The following is a 20,906-nucleotide window of genomic DNA, read 5'->3' as shown; positions in this document are numbered from 1 at the left end:
TTTGCGCTCAGCGCATTTTCACAGGCGAAATTGGGTCAGTCGAGTTGTTGGGTTGGCTACCGAAGCCGCGGCGACTGCTGCTGCTGCTGCGCTTGCTGCTCTAAATATGTTGCATTCACAAGTTGCCGCTCCACTTTGTGGGCTAAAAATCTGGCTAATGCCATTCGTCACTTTTACTTTAGCGGTTGTTGTTGTTGCTATTGCTGCTGCTGTTGTTGTTGTTGCTGAGCGCGTTGTTGCCATTTGTCAGCGCCCTATAGATTTGTGTGTTGTTGTTGAATGCGCGGTGTGTGTGTGCCCGCTTAAAGTGCTTAATTATTTATATTTTTTGAGTTTTAATGGCTTTCTGTTGTTTGCTTTGCGCCAAAAGGAAAATATTTTTTATTTATTATATTTTTTTGTAAAATAAACCTTTGCCTTTGAGCCATTTGAGTATTGTTTAGCTTTTCGGCTGTCTAGTACCGTGTTGTCTGTGGTAATGTAATGAGTTCTCATGGGTATTTTGCAATTCTTCGTGCAGCCGGGCAGGCGAGTGTGATTTGTTTTTTCGTTGGACGCGCACTTAATCTCACGAGAAAATATTATTTGACAAATAAATGTGTGGGAAAATGGAAAAATAGCGGACATAAATATATTTTTTAATACTTTCAAAAGGCAATATTTCATTGGTGTTGTTTAAAATTTTTTCTGGGTGTCATATAAATTTGGATGGAATGAGTGGTTGTGATTTTAATTATGTTTAGTTTTTGAGTTGTTTATTTATATATAGTATATCGCGGTTTTATTCATTACGCTGAGAATTTTCGAGAAATCTGTCAAAATTTTGTATAATATTTGATATCACGGAGGTCAGTGTTTACTGCTGTAGGAAGTTATGGACCGAATTAAGTGCCTTTGGATAATCTTCTTCTTACTTTTTCATTGAATTATATCTCTATTTATAAACTATATAGAATTTAGAGTCACAAATGTCAACAGCATGGATCTTATAAAGTAAATGAAGGTCAGTCATCGACATCACAAAACCAATAGGCAGTAGTCTACTTTAGAAGTCGAAAAAGCGTTTTTTTAGCAATTTTTTTTGAAAGGGAAGGAAATGATTGCGGTAAACGGAATTTCAAGACGATAGTGTACTATATTTAAGGCTTAAAAAACAATATTTATTATTAAAAAATATTGAAATTTTTTCAAAGTTGTAAGTATTTTTCTGGAGCGCCTGGAGTCTGCACTTGTAAATCGGTACCGGTGATGGGGGTCGTGCGATGCATCTGAAACAGTCGAACCAATTTTTTTTTTTAATTTTTATAAGTTTCTTTTCTTTATGAACTAAAAAAATACCGAAGAAGTTATAAAATTCCAAATTTTTTCGAAGTTTGAAAAAAAATTCACTTTTTAAGAAAAAAAATTGATTTTAAATTGCAAAACAAGTAGTTTAAATAATACTCTTGTCCAACTTTTTTAGTTCAAATAGAAGATAATTTAATACTGAAGCTAGATCACTTTGGTTTATTTCGATCGGACATATATTCTTTTTGCTACCGCCGGCACCGTTTTCTAACACTTGTGAAAATGAAAACTCGAGAAAACGCGCTTTAAAGGTCTGCCTGAGCATTCGCACCTGCTCGACGCTCGGCCACTAAAACTACTCTAGCTTCGAAAATATATCGAATTGGCCTCTGGAATTTTAAAGACATATTCTTGGATAGTTTTGGAAGAGATTTAAAGCAAAACAAAAAAATCGATTTTTTGAAGCCTGTAAAGCCTTAATCTATTTCCTTATCTTATTCGAAGCTCTCCAGCTGTCACTTTATACATAATAGATTCTGTCGCGATTCCTGGTATTAAGATGATCTATTGAACTTCTCTCAAACATGAAAACATTATTATTATGCTCATGTTGTTGTTGTTGGCGAATTTTATTTAAATAAATTGTTTCCTTTAGTTAGTGCAGTAGTAAAAATCGAGGCAAATAAAAATAGAAAAACTAATGTGAATATAATAAATGCAATCGAATTGCAAATAAACTAAAAATAAAATACAAAGTGAAGTCAAAATCTAGAAATTATCGCAGAAGTAAATAGTAAACTGCATAAGTAAAAAGTGTAAAAATAAATAATAAATATAAAAGACGTTGGCGTTAGTTAGTGGCGCATTGAACCTGTCAATGTCAGAATCATAAAAAATAATAAAAACAACAAAAAAGTGTTTTTGTATTGAATGAAATTAACAAAAACAAAAAAGTGCTTTGAGAAAATGTAAACAAAACTAACTTCATGTGCAAAGTGCAGTCAATGTCGATGTCGAGGCGATTACTACCTACAGGCGGTGCGTGTGTTGTTGGTATTGGCGTTGTTGTGCATATGGCGCATGCGTGGCCGTGCGCTATAAACGTTCGTTTGTAAGAAAGACTGGCGTTTGTTTATGCATTTACCGACAAATGATTGGTGATTTTCCGAAATGGAATCGAAATTGCACGCTTGATTGCCGGCTGCCACCGCGTAGTGAGCTGCTTTGAGCCACGCGCTGACTTGACTTGAGTTGAGTTGAGTTGACTTGCATTGTGTGTTGGCGGTCGCAAATCATCAAAGCCAACAGTCAACCGACAATCGACAAGCTGCGGCTGCCACGACAATCGACAGCTGGCAACATCCGTCCGCTCCGTGTAAACAAACATTTTTCTTGAGAAGCTGACGTTTGTCGTCGGCGGTGAATTTTCGCATTTGCACGACGTCAAATCAAATCGTTAATGAAAAGCGTTTTGCCTCACTGGTGCCGCTAATTGAAAGAAAGTGAATTGCAAATACACACGTAAACGCTCGGGGGTCTCTTTGGTGCGCCCCATTATTATTATTTTTGCATTATTTTCGACAAGTGATTGTGCCGCAGCGGTGACGTCGTAATGGGGGCGCATAGCTCAAAGGAAAAATTGTCGCGTTCATATTCGGAGCGCTACATACACACGCAAGTGATTGAACGTGAACGCTTCGGCAGTTTCGGAAAGCGTGCGAAAGGTGAGTAAGGAAGTGGGATTTCGTGGTTTAAACGACGTTTAAATGTGTTTATGTAGAAGTAGTGGTGCTTGAGATAGTTTTAGATACTTTCATGTACGGAATCGGCACAATATTTAGTACTTAACATTAACTATGTAACAACAGCTGCAAGAAAAAATAATAAGGATTATTTCGCAAAGAATTTTTACATTTTCTTGGAAAATTTTTTCTCGCACAAAATCTCGAAATTTTCCTGCATTAAATACAGCTTGCAATGTTTTCAATAAATGCATTATGTTTCACTGCAATTATGCAAAATATTTCCCGTTAAAAGCAGCGTATAAGCGCGAAGGGCACGCTTTGCCATTGGCTACGCTTTTGATATTCGATACGAGCACTTGGCAGCGGCGTAACATCTTGAGCATCGGAATGTGAAAACTTTTCAATATCTGCACGATTTAATCGCCGCGCAGCGTTATGGTCACGTTACACCCATAAACCAGCGAAACATAAGGAAGGGCACGTTCTCAGCAGTCATGCTCGTGGAAAATGACGCTGCTTTCCATCCAACGCTTACAAAGCTCTTATCATATATTTACATATACTCATATACATAACTATATAAGTACCAGCTTAAGCATAATTGGTTCTTGTAAGCTAAAGACAAACTTCAATCGCCTTTTTAAACATTCTTTCGTATTTTCTAGAGCTCTCTTCGGCTCACTCTAATTTCCTCTGAAAATCCGTGGGAAATATTTAAAGCTTAGAAGCGCATTATTATCCCACTGGCTCAGGGATGACTAGATTCGTGAGAGCTGATGTTATTGGCACATTTTTTTTTAGGAAAATTTGCGTGGAACCGAGTTTATTATCATTCTAATTATTTTTTTCATTTCTTTCTTTGCAGGAGCAGCCAAAAAGCGTGATGTACGTAACCTGAGTATATCACCGACGGATTTGGGACCGCCACCCAAGGCACAGCAGACAGCGAAAAGTACGTCGACGCGGCTCAAACCAACGACCATCTCCTTGACTCGTAAGTTTTTGTTGTATTTACTCAAATAATGGTTATAAGAAATACTAAAAACCCCAGAGATACCGTTTCTAAATTCGGAATATCAGCTCTTAATAAACTAAGAATACTCTTATTGAACGTTAACTAGTTATCGTTATGTTTGACCAGTTTTTAACAAAATTATTAAAAAAAATTAAATTTATTCAGCTTTATTTGATATATCCCCTCCAACGGGTCCACTGTACTCGCCTCTAGCACATACCGAAACCATTAGCTGGTCGCGCCTCAATACCTCGCCCGATCATGCGGCAGTTGTGCTCCTCCAAACGCAAGCGCGCTTTCTCAGCATCCAACTGCTCCAGGGGCGACCACAAGCGCTCGGCTACCGCGCTCACACGCGGAAATGTTGTCGGCAGCACATTATGCTCATTGATCCACTCGCTCCACAAGCAAGCTTCGCCGCCGATTACATGTGATTTTTGTGCTTTATTGCCATTGAATTTAGTCGGCTCGAGGTTGTAGAACTTTTCCCAATCGCCGCCAGTGGCCAGCACATACAAATACCAACCATCACTCATGATTATATCGTGACCCAGCTTCGTGAGAGTAGCCGCCACGTTCTTGTAATCGAACCATATTTGCGCGATTGTGCCTAGAGGCCACTCCATATAAGAGTTTTCAGTCATGCCCTGTAAAGAAATTTAAAAATTGCAAATTATAATACAAATATTTGTTGGAATGAGCGTGTTCTTTTAACAACCTCCTGCCACACCATCTGCTTCCAACCCATTGCGGAGATGTTCGCTGAGAAGCGCTCCAAATACAAATATGATAAGTCGCCATTGTCCAACCCATGCGCCTGCAGATAGGCCTGTATGTCGGCGTTCGACTCCCAACAAGCCGAATCCACTTCATCGAGGCCCAGGTGTAGGTATTTGTCGGGGAAGAGAGTTTTGATTTCGCTGCAAATTATTGTAAATTTGTATCAGAGCTATGGAGATTTTACTAAAAGGCTTTTATAAATACCTGAATAGTTTATAGAGAAAGTTAAAAGTTGATTCTTTTGTTGGATTCAGCGGTCCCAATTGTCCTAGGAACTGTCCTGCACATTTCGTTAGCAGTTCGGGATGTGACGCCGCCCATGAAGCGGTGTGAGCTGCAATGATGAGATCGTTAATTTTCTATTCGTATTTTTTCTGATATTTCCTTCATGCTTTTCTGTACCCGGCGTATCCAATTCCGATACAACCCGTATGCCTCGCTCGCGTGCAAACTCCACCACCTCCTTCACATCGGCCTTGGAATAGGTCAGTTCCGGCCGATAAGCGCCCTTGGCTGACAGCTCTGGAAAAGTGCTTGAGCTGTACGGGAACGCTGAGTCATCCGTCATGTGCCAGTGGAAGACATTGAGTTTGTTGTAGGCCATCCCCTCGATGAGCTGCAATATTTTCGCCTTGCTCACAAAATGTCTTGCCGAATCCAACATTAGGCCACGGTACTTGAAGCGCGGCTGATCGTAAATTTCTGTGCTGCGCGTAAGTAGCTGTCCGAAGTGTCGGGTAGGGATGCAAGCGGAAGTGAAATTGGATGTAATTTATTTCATAAAATTGTGTGACGTTAATGGTTTGAATTTGTCACTTGTTTACTTACCAGCCCATTCGGCATTGGCACCAACAGTTGGGCGAGTGTCTCCAGACCACGCAGTATGCCCCAAATGGAGTTGGCTCTGACGACACCATCGCCGCGCACGTAATCTGAAGCGTGTGAAAATACGAAAGAGTTATGCAAAGAAATGAGAAGAAAAGTAAAAAAGACAATTTTTATAGAGTGGCAGTGAGATAAATTAAAAAGATAGGGCACAACGAGTGTAAAAGATGGACGAGTTGCGATTAATGCAATGCTCGTTTGCTTAATTGTACTGTTTTGTGGCGCTTGTGTTTGAAGGACGTGCTCGTGCTCGCCTGCTGCCTCCGCGCTTCGCTAAATATTTCCATTATTTATACACTCACATGACTCATCCATGTCGAGATGTGGCAGGTCTTCGCAGGGCTGTGTCAGATTGACGCGGAATTGCTGGATGACACCGCTGGTGGCGGTGGCCGGCGCACGATTATAGCCCTTCGCCGCAGCGACAATAATGTTGGCATAACGTTTGAAGGCGCTCTGCAGGAGCGCACAATTCTCATGCACCGCCTTAAGAAAATGAAAGTTAAATAAAAAATTATAAAAACAATTTGGGGTTCACAAGCAAGAAAATTTTCAGCGGCACTCACGATAAATTGAAAATCCGAAGCATTCACCGCATAATACTTGTTACTCTCCACTTGCTTGTAGGGTTTGGGCCAAATCTCGCCTGCGTTAGACGTAAATGGTATTTATTTGTTCCTAAGTACTCATTCTACTTACCCGTGGTGGCTTTGAATTGTGGACCAAAGCCGATGTAGCCGCCATCGGCATTCAATTTGTCGCAGCAAATTAAAAACACAATTAAATTAAGGAAACTGCGCATTTCGAGAAAGTGCTCCGTCTATTGTCACCTCAGGAAGTAGACTGTGCTCACTTGTGGGAATGTCACCAAAGTATTTAGACTGATAAGCGAAAATTATTCGTAAATTGTTTACTTCATTATGGAACCACACCTCAGCAAATTTGAACAGGTGGGATTTTTTCTATTCCATTGTAGACATAAACTTCTAATAATAAATACTTAGTAGTTGTGCGTGCCCTGTAGGGAAATTTTTTGAGACGCGCCCACTTCGGTGATTCGGAGATAGGCGTAGGCGGTTAGAACATACATACAACTTGAATTTGCTCCACTTCTTTGAAGAAACTTGGAAAACTAGCTAAGAAAGCTTAGCTGACACAGTTTCGTTTAGGTATGTGCGGTTTAAAAAGAAAGCATTTTCCACAGCAACTTTTCATTTCAGACTCTGAGTCACATGCGTCCTCGTCTTTGAAGGGGAATTTTAGAGATAGTGTACGAGGGTAGATTTATATTAATAATTTAATTAGTTTAACAAGATGTGTTGTACTATAGTAAAGAAAAGTGCTTATTGTTGAGTTCTCTGGGTTTTATGATAAGCTTTTTCAATTTAGATAATTTTTACACGAAAACTCTTTCTTGCTGAACATATATACATACATATAATTGAAATATGCTACGAATATAATTTAAAAGAGACTGCTACAGAACAAAAGTCATGAATAACTAACAAATGTGAATGTGCAAATAATTCGCGAATGCTGAAAAATGCGAGTTGAATTAATAACATCTGAATGTAAATATCATATTGAATATGTATTATATAAATGAAGGCAGGAAACGCACGCAAACATACATGGAATCTAATTTAAAATACAATGGAAATAAGTGAAAAAATAATTTCAGCAAAACTGCAAACATCTGAATGCCGAAATTGAATTCTAAAAATGAACAAGAATTCAAATATTTCGCATTATAAACTCACGACAAAGCGAGGGAAATATGAATTATAATTTATTTTACATTTAGATATGATTTCATCTGCTCTCTCTCTCTCTAACTTCTTTTAACTTTTTCAACTTCAAACTCCACCTCACTTCCTCTTTGTTGAGATCACTAAAATATGACAAAAAGGTTGTCGTCGCTTTGTGAGGGAGAGAATATAATAAAACGCGCGCTGACTTCAACTCCAGCCGCTATTCCTAACTCTTCCCACACTCGCCAACTAAAATTTCCCTTCGCTTTCAAACCGTCCATCGAGTCAAGTGGTCGCGCTTAAACCAGCATCGAAGTGCAAAGGTCACAGTGCAGTTTACCATTGTTATTGTTAGTCTACTAGCTCATGTCCGGCATTCTTAAGTTCTGAACTGAAGTAAGATCGTTTTATTAAGCCTACGTTGACTGGAAGCAAATTTTTGCTTTATGCAATGCGCTTGCCTTCGGTATTCCGTTAGTAATTGCAAATGTTTGGCTCTTCACTTCCAACATCGTTTTTGCGCTTTACTTTTTGTGCGTTTTCCCTGTCCCCAAAGGCAGATTTACATTTGCAGGTCAGCGCGATTTTGCTTGAGCGCAATAATAGAATAATAGAAATTCACAAAGAAAGTTGATTGTGTTCATTCAAATTTAGCGTAATACAATTGTGCCGATTGGAATCTCCATTCGGCTGTGGAGCTTGCAAAACGTACGCTATGCGCCGTATATGTACAATGACATACTGACAGCATTCTACATATACAGCATGTATTTATGCACTGACATGTGTACAACAAATAAATTTGCATGCGCTTAGTCTTCTTCTTCGCTTTTGTCTTTTTTTATTTTTTGCGATTTTATTATTGTAGAATTTTATACCCACACGAGGAATTGTAGTAAGCTTTTGCGCAACTAACGGTTCTTATCTAATATAATTTGGCTTATTTTGCTGGAAAATTGATTTAGACTTAGATCTTTATATCATGCATGAATGGACTAAAATATATATAATTATACCAGAAATCGCCAAGCTCGTAAATCTTGTAAGATTTGCTGGTCTCTTTAAGTTTGAAAATATGTTTTGTCAATAATAAAATAAGTAAGCCTAAAATCTTCGGTTCCGCCTGAATTTAGCGCGTTCTTACTTGCTTTTGAGTGCTTACATATGCATTTCAATTCAATGTGCATGCGGTTAGTCTTGTTTTCTTTTATTTTTTGCCATTTTTATTTTAGTTTTTTTTTGTTGTATTTTCGCAAGCTTAATTGAATGTGCAATTTCGCGATGCGCCGTTTACAATTTACATATATGCTACAAGTGATGCAATTTCGTGCTAAATTTATACAATTACGGTTGTAACGAACTAGTACGGTTGTGACTAGTTAAGGGCTTATTTCAAAGATCCAGAAGCATTTTCAAAGTAAACGCTTTACAAATGATATACTGAAAGTGATGTCTGAAATGGTAACTGATGCCACTTAAGCCCTCAATTAATTAGTAGAATGTTGGAGGTCGCTTTATTAACACCTCCAAGTTGTCAGTTGTAGTCTAACCTAGCTCTCAATCTAAAGCTTTGAAGTCTGATATGAGATGGAGGCCACCAAGTAACCAGTTTTTGCGCAAAAACCAGCAAAATTTCCTTACACACACCGCAAATTGCACTCGGTTCAATCACAGCCAATTTTTTATTGTTTCCATTTTCTGTATTTTTTCCATGCTCAGTTAGCAAACGCCAACAAGCTTTTTGGCTAAATTGATTTTTCAATCAAAATCTGTGAAGCGCATAACCAGCTAACCAGCGGACGAAATGCAAAAACGCAATCGCAATCAGCGGCGATTAAGAGCCGCGCGAACCATTTCCAACCCACACACGCTGAGCCGGTTAAACGCTTGAATATATCTTGATTTGAAAATCTTAGCGCCATCTCTTGAGCAACTGCGGTATCGATTTCAGCACACTATCTTAATACTTTAATTGCGCTCAACGCTTTGATTATGGCTGTGAATTTATTGAAAGTCACACCACGCAATTGACGCCGCGCGATCGCTCGATTCGCCTTGTCGCTTGAACACATGGCGGACGGACACTTCATTACCGAAACGTGACTTTGTTGGCGGCCTACACAAACATTTTGTTTACCGCACTTGAAATCGTAGTAGCTGTTGTTGTTGTTTGTTATGATTGTGTATATATTTATTTGTATTGCTTGCTATAGATATGCACATGTCTCCCAAAGTTGATGCTGCGTTTTGTTGTCTTCGTCTTTCTTCACAATTCTCTGCCATGCAAAACAACTCATTTGCTGCGAAGATTTGTTAACAAAATAAATAGTGAAATCCGCTGACGCTTAAACCGTTTGTAGCCCACACGCAAAAAGCTGCGGCTGTGAAATGCACTGGAAAAATAAATATTTTCGAAAATAATACAGTTATTTACGATAGTATGGGTGTTGTTGTAATATTTCTGAGAAGCTTAAGGCAAATTATTGTGAGTAATCTTTGGTATTTGTCTTCAGAGTGCCTACTTAATCCTATATATATTTTAAGAACCTTTGAGAACCTGTTAGGAAGGTGATTATGGTTCTTCGAACTCTCAGTGTTTGTTTGGCTCTGGCTATATCGGTAATGTGATCTTACCACACTTAAGCTGGTGTAGATTTGTCATATTTTTCTTCCGTGTAGCGTTAAATAAGTCTTGGCTACACCTCTAATCCGGCTCATTGGCTGCCCGTCGGCTTAAGTCTTTGTAATGGAAATCAAATTATCGTGCTACAAATGTTGGCTTAACCCTTTCATGGCCACAATAAATAAAAGAGAACTATTGATTGTAATTTGAAGAGTGTTTAACGGTTTCATATGTGTCTTCTTATATATATATTTTACATTGTTCCTAGATGGGAGATACGGCCTTCTTTGGTCTTATTTTTTTAGTATAGTTCAACATATGTATATTTACATCATGAACTTCGTATAACTGGGAATCGGCATCAACAATACCAACAATATCAGTCCTCTTGCCAACAGGTGCTACTTTGGACTGAGTAGGCAACTGAAAGTCCTCTCTCGACGAACCAAAATCAAACTCTGTAAGTCGCTTATCATTCCTGTCCTGCTTTATGGTGCAGAAGCGTGGACGATGTCAACATCAGACGAGGTCCTCAGAACATTCGCAACGGCGAATACCGCAGACGATGGAACGATGAGCTGTACGTGTTATACGAGGATATTGACGTAGTTCAGCGAATAATAAGACAGCGGCTACGCTGGCTGGGTCATGTTGTCCGAATGGACGAAAACACTCCGGCTTTGAAAGTGTTGGATGCAGTTCTCGCCGGAGGAAGCCGAGGAAGAGGAAGGCCTCCACTCCTTTGGAGGGACCAGGTGGAGAGCGACCTGGTTACAGTTGGGCTCTCCAACTGGCGCCGAACTGCGAAGGAAAGAGAGGAGTGGCGCGCTATAATCGATTCGGCTATAACAGGCTAAACGGTTCCAACGCCAATCACCTACAAATATCTCATTAGTATGTCAGTAGTCTTCAAAGGGTTAAATTTGACTCACGAACCTTTTTTATTGTCATTCAGTTTATTTAGTGTATGATTGATACAAATGTGAGTACTTATGTGCTCAACCGCTTACTTAACATTAATGTAAGCTTTATGAGCTAATTAATCAATCATAATGAATTATGTACGCCTGTTTTTGGAACTAAGAAACTGGTAGTTGTCGGAAAGAGAAGAATTTAGATTATATGTATGTATATGTAACAAAATTTTTAAATCTCCAAATAGGGTAATTTACTTCAGCGTACTTATTTCATTGCGCACCCATATAATCTGGTTAAGTAGCACATCTAGATTTGTTGTCATGCCCACCAAATAACAATTTCACTCGCGCAGCCAGCGGCAGTTTCTCTTGTTTTCACCATAATTTCATAGTTTTTATTAACTCACACATGGTGATGTGTTGTGTGTACATATGTACAATGTCAATAACTTTATAATGATATACACAGCATTTGAGGTGTGCCGTTATTGGGGTAAATAAGCGTGCTCAACTAATTCTTAGACACTTGCGAAAAGTGCTTCACAAACAAGTGAAATCATAAATCACAGCGAGTCCACATGGTGGCAAATCACAAGCGCTTACGAGTTAGTATAGCCTTTTAAGCACACACCTAAATGAGTGGGTTAAGCTAATTACGAGGCTAAATATTGTGCGAATGGTTTGCCAAAAATGGAGTTTTGAACGCTATTTTTCAATATTATGACCTTACTGGAATGCTGAGTGAGTTTGACTAAGCGAAAAGTTATTAATTGCTTTGCTTTTGCAAATAAAAACAAAATTTGCTCTTAAATAGAACTCGGTTTAGCCATAAATGGTGAAAAATGAGTCAATTTAAGATTGATGGGCCTCAAAATCTTCGTGACACCAAAAACTGCAGTCATAGAAATTTCTTGGAGTACTTTCTAATCGAGGAATATTATCGGGCCGCTTACAGTATAGGGAATAAGGGAATTGATTAATATGCAAATACCCAAAGAATATTTTTCAACGTTATCTTGGTCCTAAGATTTTGCTTAAATTAATATTAATACCACAACTCGGATGTAAATGCATTCTTTCAGAGCATAAATATGTAAAATATATTGTCTTCATTAATTTGCATCAATTTGCAAGCTTCTTGCGATTTTTTATGACTGCGATGAGGTCATTTGATACCTTCACTTTGCACGGTTGCGTTAATATCTTTGTTTTCGCTTGCCTCCATATCACGACAGTGACAATGACAAACAATCTTTCAGACTTAATTTGTGGTCATAAAATTTACAATAGTTTTATAAATAAACACATGATTCAACAACAAATTACTAATTTCTAATATACATATAGGGTGTTTCTTTAAGACGTGTGGTGGTGTGGAGACAATACGTTTTTCGGAGGTGGTATTTTTGTCTGAAGTTATACTTAGTATGGATTGACATTTCATAATGAACAGAGAACAACTTCGGAACAACGTTTATTGCCGACATTCGGTCCCAATCTACTAAAAAAAAGTGTTAAAAAATTTGATCTCTCGGCTGGAAACATTTTTAAAATATAATGGCAAACCCTTATCTTATTCTTGATAAAGGTTTATTTCTTCTTGAAAACCATATTTCTAAAAAAACACTCTTTACAAGTACTTACGAACGGAAATTCATAAAATTCATTAAAAATAAAATTCGAAAATAATCTTTTCCATTAGCAAATGTTTAAAGACTATCTTATAATATTCTTTTTGTTGGGTTTAATACCCAAAAATTACATGTCTGCATTAGGTAAGGTTTCGGCTCAAAATTGTATACCTTATATACTTATATCTTTTCTCAATTACTACTACTATATTACATTATATACTCGTACTATATAGTAAATTTCTCCCGTTTATCTTCATAGCAGTTCTATCAGTTAGAAATTGATTTCTTTGCTTACGTATTTCCTTACAAATAAGAAAATATTGAAAGAATCCCATCACCATTGTATTATCGTATTATATGGAATATTCAAACATGCTAATTAGCTGCAGCGCTGTTATATTGTAGCTGAACAAAAACCTGATCCAACAATCAGCAACGATCTGAGAGCGCACAACAGCGCTGGAGAAAAATAAAAATATTACAGAAAATTCTCTTAATTTTTGTACATACGCTCTTTGCTGCTCTTAGCTTCGTATTAACCACAAACTGATCTCTCTTTCACGCTCTCTCTCCTCAGGTGTCTTTTACTGCATTGCTTCACCTTCACATTTACCTTCGTTCATTCACAATTGTCACTATCTCCGCTTTGTTCTGTTACTTCGTAATGCTTTCAGCAATAGCAACTATATTTGGTGGTGTTTTTGTTTTGGTCTGCTCAATCAGGTGTTAATCGCCTGTTGCTGATAAGTGTTGCAAGTTGCATTGAGTCGGCCGCGCATTTTGTTGCTTTTAATTTGTTGCACTTCGAATCACACATAACTTAAATAGTTTAGTAGCTATTTTTATGTGATTGTGTGTTTATTTTCAAATATTCAAGAGTACATTCGCTCACCTCCATACTGAGCGTTAGAACAATAACGGGTTTCGCCATCAAATAGCCAATTGTGTCGATTTGCTAGCGTTTATGGCTTTACAGCGCGCTCCATTTGTGGCAACATTGTGTTGCATTCAAGTAAGAAACATACATACATACATATTAGTATGCTAGATAATCGCAAATGCCTTCTCCTTTGCGCTTGAGCTTGAGCTCCGACTGCCGCATACGTACTTCCATCATATCTTTATTACACTGTAAAATTCAGGAAATAGGAAGAAAGGCAATAAAAACGCTCGCTTCTTGAGTTTTTTTTACCTACTTCATGGCAGTTAATTGCCCAATTGACCCAAGAGTTTTTTTATTTCAGCGGTGATTAGCTGGTCAAGCGGCTTTGCCAGAACGAACCAATAAAACCAAATTGAAATGCGTTAGAAAGTAATGGCGAGCGAGAAATTTAGAATTAACTAGTTGCTTAGGTATATATTTGTTTTTGTATAATATGAATATTTGTTGTAACCCGCCAACTTTCATTTTCCATACCTACTATAGAAGAAATGCAAGACTTTTGCACAACACTGTAGCCTAAAGTTATTGAAAAACCTTCAAGAACAGCTGTTTTGACATGTGAGCTTTCCGTGTCAACTTGTAGGCAATTTATTTTCATTACCAAAAACAAAAAAAAAAACGTCAAAAAATAATCAACTTCACTTGCAACTCTCGCTTAATTTACTCCTAAAATTCTTTGTATACTAACCAAGTATTCGGACCACGAAGCAAATCGTAAATTCCTAGTGTAGAATTCTCGTGTTTGTGTTTTGTTTTTCCTTTTATACTTTTGTTGACCAAATAAAGTTGTACAACAACAAATATATGTGCGTGTGTAATGACGAAATTAGCGCTAGATGCATCATGCAGCAGACCGAGGCTTAATGAGAACTCGATGAAAATCATAATTACAGCGGGCGAGAAGAGCACAAAGAGTTCTTCAAATCTGCTGCATTGGTTGAGGCGCAGCGTGCGACGGGGATTGTTTGTGCGGAGAGTAAAACGTATGTCAATAGTTGTATAAAAGCATATCCATTGTAATTCAATATACATATCTATATATACTTATATACATATATTAAGGCGCCAACACGTGGTTTTCGTGTCTCAGTTGACATGCTACGAATAGCAACAATATGCAACAAACACAAAATATTTGTAGCTAAGCTGTGTAAACATGTCTCTGCAATGAATATTGCTAAACTTTAACAACATGTTGACGCAACATGCATACTGCCTAAATATATGCAACGTTTTTAGTGATGCAGTGCAATATTAGCCTGAAGAGTTTATATGTTTTAAAGCTTATTGATTTAATAATGATAAGAAATTTTATATAAATTAATATATTCATAATAAAGAATAAATTTAATAATAATAAATAATAAAATAATGTATAATAATTAATAATCTATTTTTAATAAATATTTCTTTAAGGCTCTTGGATATGGAATTGTTACACTTTGATTACTAATAACAAATTTTTATTTAATTTTTTTTTTTTCATTTCAGAAAAACGTTATCCTTCACAAAGTGTTTCTGCCACACCTTCGACCACATCTACGGCAGTTAGCACGCCCACAGGAAGTGGCGGTGGAAATTTGAAAGTGAAAAGTCCGCCAACAGTGAAAAAAATTGTTAAAGGTGAGTGAAATTAAAATATATATTTAAGTAGTCTGCTTTAGAAGCCGAAAAAAGCGTTTTTTTTAGCAATTTTTTTTGAAAGGTAAGAAAATGATTGCGGTAAACGGAATTTTAAGACGATAGTGTACTATATTTAAGGCTTAAAAACAATATTTATTATTAAAAAATATTGAAATTTTTTCAAAGTTGTAAGTATTTTTCTGGAGCGCCTGGAGTCTGTACTTGTAAATCGGTGCCGGTGATGGCGGTCGTGCGATGCATCTGAAACAGTCGAACCAAATTTTTTTTTTTTAATTTTTATAAGTTTCTTTTCTTTATGAACTAAAAAAAATACCGAAGAAGTTATAAAATTCCAAATTTTTTCGAAGTTTGAAAAAAAAAATTCACTTTTTAAGAAAAAAAATTGTTTTTAAGTTGCAAAACAAGTAGTTTAAATAATACTTCTGTCCAACTTTTTTAGTTCAAATAGAAGATAATTTAATACTGAAAGCTAGATCACTTTGGTTTTTTTCGATCGGACATATATTCTTGTTGCTATCGCCGGCACCGTTTTCTAACACTTGTGAAAATGAAAACTCGAGAAAACGCGCTTTAAAGGTCTGCCTGAGCATTCGCATTTCGCATTCGCACCTGCTCGACGCTCGGCCACTGAAACTGCTCTAGCTTCGAAAATATGTCGAATTGGCCTCTGGAATTTTAAAGACATATTCTTGCATAGTTTTGAAAGAGATTTAAAACAAAACAAAAAAAAATCGATTTTTTGAAGCCTGGAAAGCAGACTACTGCTACTACTTAAAGGATTTGCAGTTTCCTCTAAATATGTATATTATTTGAAATTATTTTTAGGAGATTATGAAGAATTTATAAATATAAGGCAGGAATTAGGCTAATATTTATATATCAACAATCGAAGACGGCATTTTAACTTTTAATGAGATTTTAGATAATTATAAATTGTTTGAGAATCATTTCTCTTCCCTCTTATTGAACAAACTAATTTAACATAAACCACATACATGCATATTCGCTATGACAGTGTGTATAAAATTTCCAAGAAAGCCCAAAAAATGCTTAATCGATTGAACCATGTGATTTAAGCAATCGAAATCAAATCGAATTGCCATTTTCCATGCAAACTTATTAAGAAGAAATTACTGCCTTTAGGCTGCTCTTGTTCACTACACACACACACACTCATAAATGTGTCATAACAAACACTCGTAATCGGCTTGCTCGTTTAGGACGGACGGACGGACTGCGTTAATTTGACAAATGTTTTGACACATGTCAATTAATTGAGCAAAAGCGTGTACAAGTCATATAAAAAGAAAAGGAATGAAAGGAAAAGCGAATTAATACGAAACAAACGAGGCAATTAAAATGAGAATGAAGACAACAAAAGTCAATTTGTAACCCACCTGATTTGTACGCCTACTTTGCTGTGGAACACCAACGAATACTAGCGATTAAGTCGAATTTACTTAAAAAACGTTGCTTTCAAAAGGTTTTTATTGGCCACACAATGTTTTGTGGTTACACTTTTTTCCTTAAGAAATAACTGCTTTTGTGGAAAAAACGGGAAATCATATCAAACAGATTTTCCACGGAACACACGCCTTTTGTAGATATGAGTGTATGTATGAGAGTGTAGATATGCCTGTGTGTTGGTGAACCTTATCACCCTTTTTGAAATATGTGCCGTTAAAGTCGAAGACAAAATATATTCAAATGAAGATTTATAGTTAGCAATGTAAAACATGCAGGCATAATGTGAAGATTGTATCATTTGTTGTTGAACACCGATAAATGTGGGCACATCACAGATAAAACTTAATTGATGGGTGACACAAGGCGACCACGCTACAATCTCTATTTTATGAGTGGGGTTTAGAGATGTGAATGTGATTGAGTTGTGAATGAAAGCATATATTTACATACACATACAGTTAAGACCGTCTTAAAGCAATAATCGAATTCTTTAGATTTGTATTGGGAATGCTTTTAGAACCCCTTTGAGTTGTTATACCAAAGAAAACCAGTTTCTTTCAAGCATAAATGTTGCATTGATTTGTGCTTGAACAGCTCAGCGCTTCACACACTTCATTACTTCATTCATTTACTTAAAGTTTAATGCCATGAAAATATGCACGTGGAAAAGTTATGAGGTGCACAAAAACCGCAATTTGACAGTGTTGACAAGAAAAAATGCGCGGTCGCTCCAAAAAAAGCGCTACACCCGTGCCTTTTGGTGTGGAGTGGGGCCAATATGCCTTCTGGGCAAGCGTGACGTGTACTGCGGAGCTATTTATTTTTAATTTACCACAGTTTATGGAACGCGTTTGTGGTAGCTTACTGTTTACTTGCCGAAAAACGGTTTATTGCTTTTTGTTGCTGCGAAATGTTATAATCATAGGCACTAAGCCATGTACATATACACTTGTACATATGTACGTAAGTGTAACCCAACAAAAAGGGTTAAAATATAAAGGTTTATGTAAAATAGAAAACCAACAACAATTATATATGTATGTTAGCTTTAAATGTAAAACTGGAGCAGTTATAGGACTTTGTCATACGTAATGTGTCACGTTTTAGTAAAATATGTTGAAAAGCTCTGAATTATGCCTTTAGTTTATTTTATTGTTAATTAAATATACTTACTGTGTCTGAAATGCTTTTAAATGCCGTTAGTACTATTTAAACGCACATTTTCACACATAAATATATTTATGTCTACTCAAAATGCTAATGAACATATTTCAACATTTTACGCAAAATATTTATTAATTATGGTTATCTTATGTTAAGTTATGTTATGTTATGTTATGCTATGTTATGTTATGTTATGTTATGCTATGTTATGGTATGCTATGCTATGTTATGTTATGTTATGTTATGTTCTGTTATGTTATGCTATGTTATGTTATTTTATTTTATGTTATGCTATGGTATGTTATGTTATGTTATGTTATGTTATGTTATGAGATGTTATGTTATGAGATGTTATGTTATGTTATGTTATGTTATGTTATGTTATGAGATGTTATGTTATGTTATGTTATGATATGTTACCTTATGTTATGCTATGCTATGTTATGGTATGTTATCCTGTGCTGTGTTATGTTATTTTATACCATATTATATTATGTTATTCCATTTCATGTTAAGCTACGCTATGCTATGTTATGTTTTGTTATGTTATAATAAATATTTAAGAGAAAATAAATATTTTTCTTTAATAAACCTACATTGGTAAATATGTAATTAGCTTTTTAATTAATCATAATTTGTGTTACAAAACAAAAACAAATTGTTGACCTTATGTCTATGTAATTATGCGTATGTACACATATGCAGACATGATTTTTTGATGCGCATAATTAATAATTAGTGTAACGCCAAATTAAAGCTTATGGCAAAGTGCTTTGAAGTTGTCGATTTGTCTTCAGCTGCGCATCTGCCTTGTCCGCAGTGTGAATGAGTTATTGAGGTTGGGTGTTATGCGAGCGTTATGGGTTAGTCAAGCAACTTAGCGCCGCCTTACACTTGAAAAAATTGATCAATTGTGTTGTTTATTGATTCGCGATGCTTTCACTGATTTTTGTTTTGTCAAGACAAGTTTTCATTTCTTATGCAACATTTCCCATTTTAATGTAGAATTGACGATTTCATTTATTTAATAATATTTTCAAAAGTAGTCGTTGCGAATTTGACCTAGATAAGGGTGGTGACGTTCCATTCCTATCAGCTTATGTGTGAAGAATCTCTTTCAAAATTGGTCTAAGTAATGTTATTCCAGGAGCCATCACCTGTATATGAATCTCCGATGATAAATATCTCGTGATAAATGCCATTCGCAAGCTACTTACAACTCACTAGACAACCGTTTGATTTCCAATTGCAAGCAATACTTTTTGCACCTCATTAACGCGGCGACATTGTTTTTGCCATTTCATCATTTTGCCATGCATTTACTCGTTTTTGCCGCAGCATTGCAATGGAGTTGCGAAAATATGTTGTTGTGGATCGAAATCGGTTAATGCATGGCAACAGCGAACTCGAAATGAAATTGTAACGATTATTGCTTGGAAAAACACACAGAGCTTGTTGTACAATAAAAATGGAAAAATGGCAAACAAATGAAAAACAAGAAAATGTGAATTTTTATACAACAAAATAGGCAGTTGTAGCCTCGTTATGTTATGGCAAGTTGCAAATTATATTTTTATGGGCCTGTGGAGTTAATGACTTCAACAGCCAACCGCCAACAGCCGGCTATTGATGTGGCAGACGCCTTGAGTGCCACCAACTTCGCGCCCGTTACGGCTTTACGCACCTTAAACACTTTTACTTTTGCTGCAAAGCAGAAATTTGTAATTTTCGCTTGTTTTTCGATTTTTTTTTTTATTTTTTATTTTGAATCCACAATTGTTGCAAGTACTACATGCTTGTAAGGTTTTGTTTCGCTTTGCAAATTTCACTAGTTTTTTCACGCGTTGATTGCAATGCGTAACTGCGGGAAGCGTGGTGTGCCGGCGGCGACTCTCAGATATTTATGCGAAGATTTCTTTTAGCGTTTTCAAACACTTTGTTGCATTTCAATTGTAATGTTAAATGTAAAATGTTTTGTTAAACAAGCGCAATATTCGATATGAATTTCGAAATTGAAATTTGGATTTTAGTTGTTTACATGAGTTGAATGTATTGAAGACACTTAAAAATTATGTTTATTGCGGCAATAAAACACCTCTTTTTTCGCTGTGCCTCGATGAATTTGCAGCAGAGATTGTAAAGTCACTCGTCTAAAACACACAAATGAATTTCGAAAATATGGAAAATTGTAAGAGGGCGTTCGGTAAACAATAAAAACTCCATCCATCAATGCTTCTTCATTTTGGTGTCTTGCTCTTTTTGGCCAGCCACCTCATCGCTTCGTCTATGCTAATTCGTGCTTTTGTGTTAATTCAAAGCGTAGTAATCGCAATGGAATTACTCAATTAGCCAAATACTAAAGCTTTAGAAATGCGAATTTCGATTGCGATTTGCATAGCAAAACCAAATTTGGTAATATTGAAATGTTTGTATGCTGATTATTGTAGATTTATTGAGTTTTATGTAGATTGGTGTTTTTATACTCTCGCAACAAAGTTGCTAAAGAGAGTATAATAGTTCTGTCCACACCGTCCTTATGGACAAAATCGAATTATAACCACGCTCACCGCCCATACAAAGTTGAAAACTACTAAAAATGCTTTAATTCAGTAAGGAAAACGAACAGAAGCCTTAATTTCATTATAAAGAAGGCACAGAAGAGCTGCTTACAAAATTGTACATACAATTTTAAATGGGCGTGTTTGCGCCCACTTATGGATCAAAAACCATATCTCCGAAACTACTCGACCAATATCAATGAAATTCAATTTGTAATAGTTTCCTTGCATCCCAATGATATGTTGTGAAAATAGGCGAAATCGGTTCACAACCACGCCTACTTCCAATATACCAGAACTTTGAAGTCAATCAGAACCGTTTACTTTACAATATATAAAGTAAGCACTAGTGAAGATATCGGAACAGAACTTTGCACAAATACTACATTTATAGTGCGGCATCGCCCTTCTAAAAATCGAAATCGAAATCGGACCATACATTTTCAAGGCCCCATGTATCGAACATGAGGACCTCATAGCTTCTAGTTCTTTT

At 36.5% G+C, this 20,906-nt stretch overlaps 2 protein-coding genes across 2 annotated transcripts in view; one reads left to right on the top strand and one right to left on the bottom strand.

The window, feature by feature from the left end:
• Positions 1-20,906, top strand: part of LOC105209729 (uncharacterized) — a 116,750-nt gene that overhangs the window by 65,084 nt on the left and 30,760 nt on the right. Inside the window, exons 4-5 of the mRNA XM_054227567.1 lie at positions 3,898-4,026; positions 15,072-15,203. Coding sequence (XP_054083542.1) covers positions 3,898-4,026; positions 15,072-15,203 — 261 coding nt within the window. The remainder of the gene's footprint in view (positions 1-3,897; positions 4,027-15,071; positions 15,204-20,906) is intronic.
• LOC105209728 (beta-hexosaminidase subunit beta) lies at positions 4,199-7,155 on the bottom strand. Its single transcript, XM_011180303.3, has 8 exons — positions 6,412-7,155; positions 6,279-6,358; positions 6,015-6,198; positions 5,656-5,759; positions 5,230-5,548; positions 5,032-5,161; positions 4,766-4,967; positions 4,199-4,694 (listed from the first exon to the last, which is right to left on the bottom strand). The coding sequence occupies exons 1-8, from the start codon at positions 6,512-6,514 to the stop codon at positions 4,257-4,259; spliced, it is 1,560 nt and encodes a 519-aa protein (XP_011178605.2). The 5' UTR covers positions 6,515-7,155; the 3' UTR covers positions 4,199-4,256.

Source organism: Zeugodacus cucurbitae, chromosome 3, assembly GCF_028554725.1.
Source record: "Zeugodacus cucurbitae isolate PBARC_wt_2022May chromosome 3, idZeuCucr1.2, whole genome shotgun sequence".
Classification (NCBI taxonomy): domain Eukaryota; kingdom Metazoa; phylum Arthropoda; class Insecta; order Diptera; family Tephritidae; genus Zeugodacus; species Zeugodacus cucurbitae.
This window is presented reverse-complemented; position numbering and strand designations above follow the sequence as displayed.

Coding starts and splice junctions, on each gene's coding strand:
- LOC105209728 (XM_011180303.3), bottom strand. CDS start 6,514: ATGCGCAGTTTCCTTAATTTAATTGTGTTTTTAATTTGCTGCGACAAA. Junction 6,359..6,411: donor ACAATTCAAAGCCACCACGG/GTAAGTAGAATG, acceptor CGTCTAACGCAG/GCGAGATTTGGCCCAAACCC. Junction 4,968..5,031: donor TTTCTCTATAAACTATTCAG/GTATTTATAAAA, acceptor AATAATTTGCAG/CGAAATCAAAACTCTCTTCC.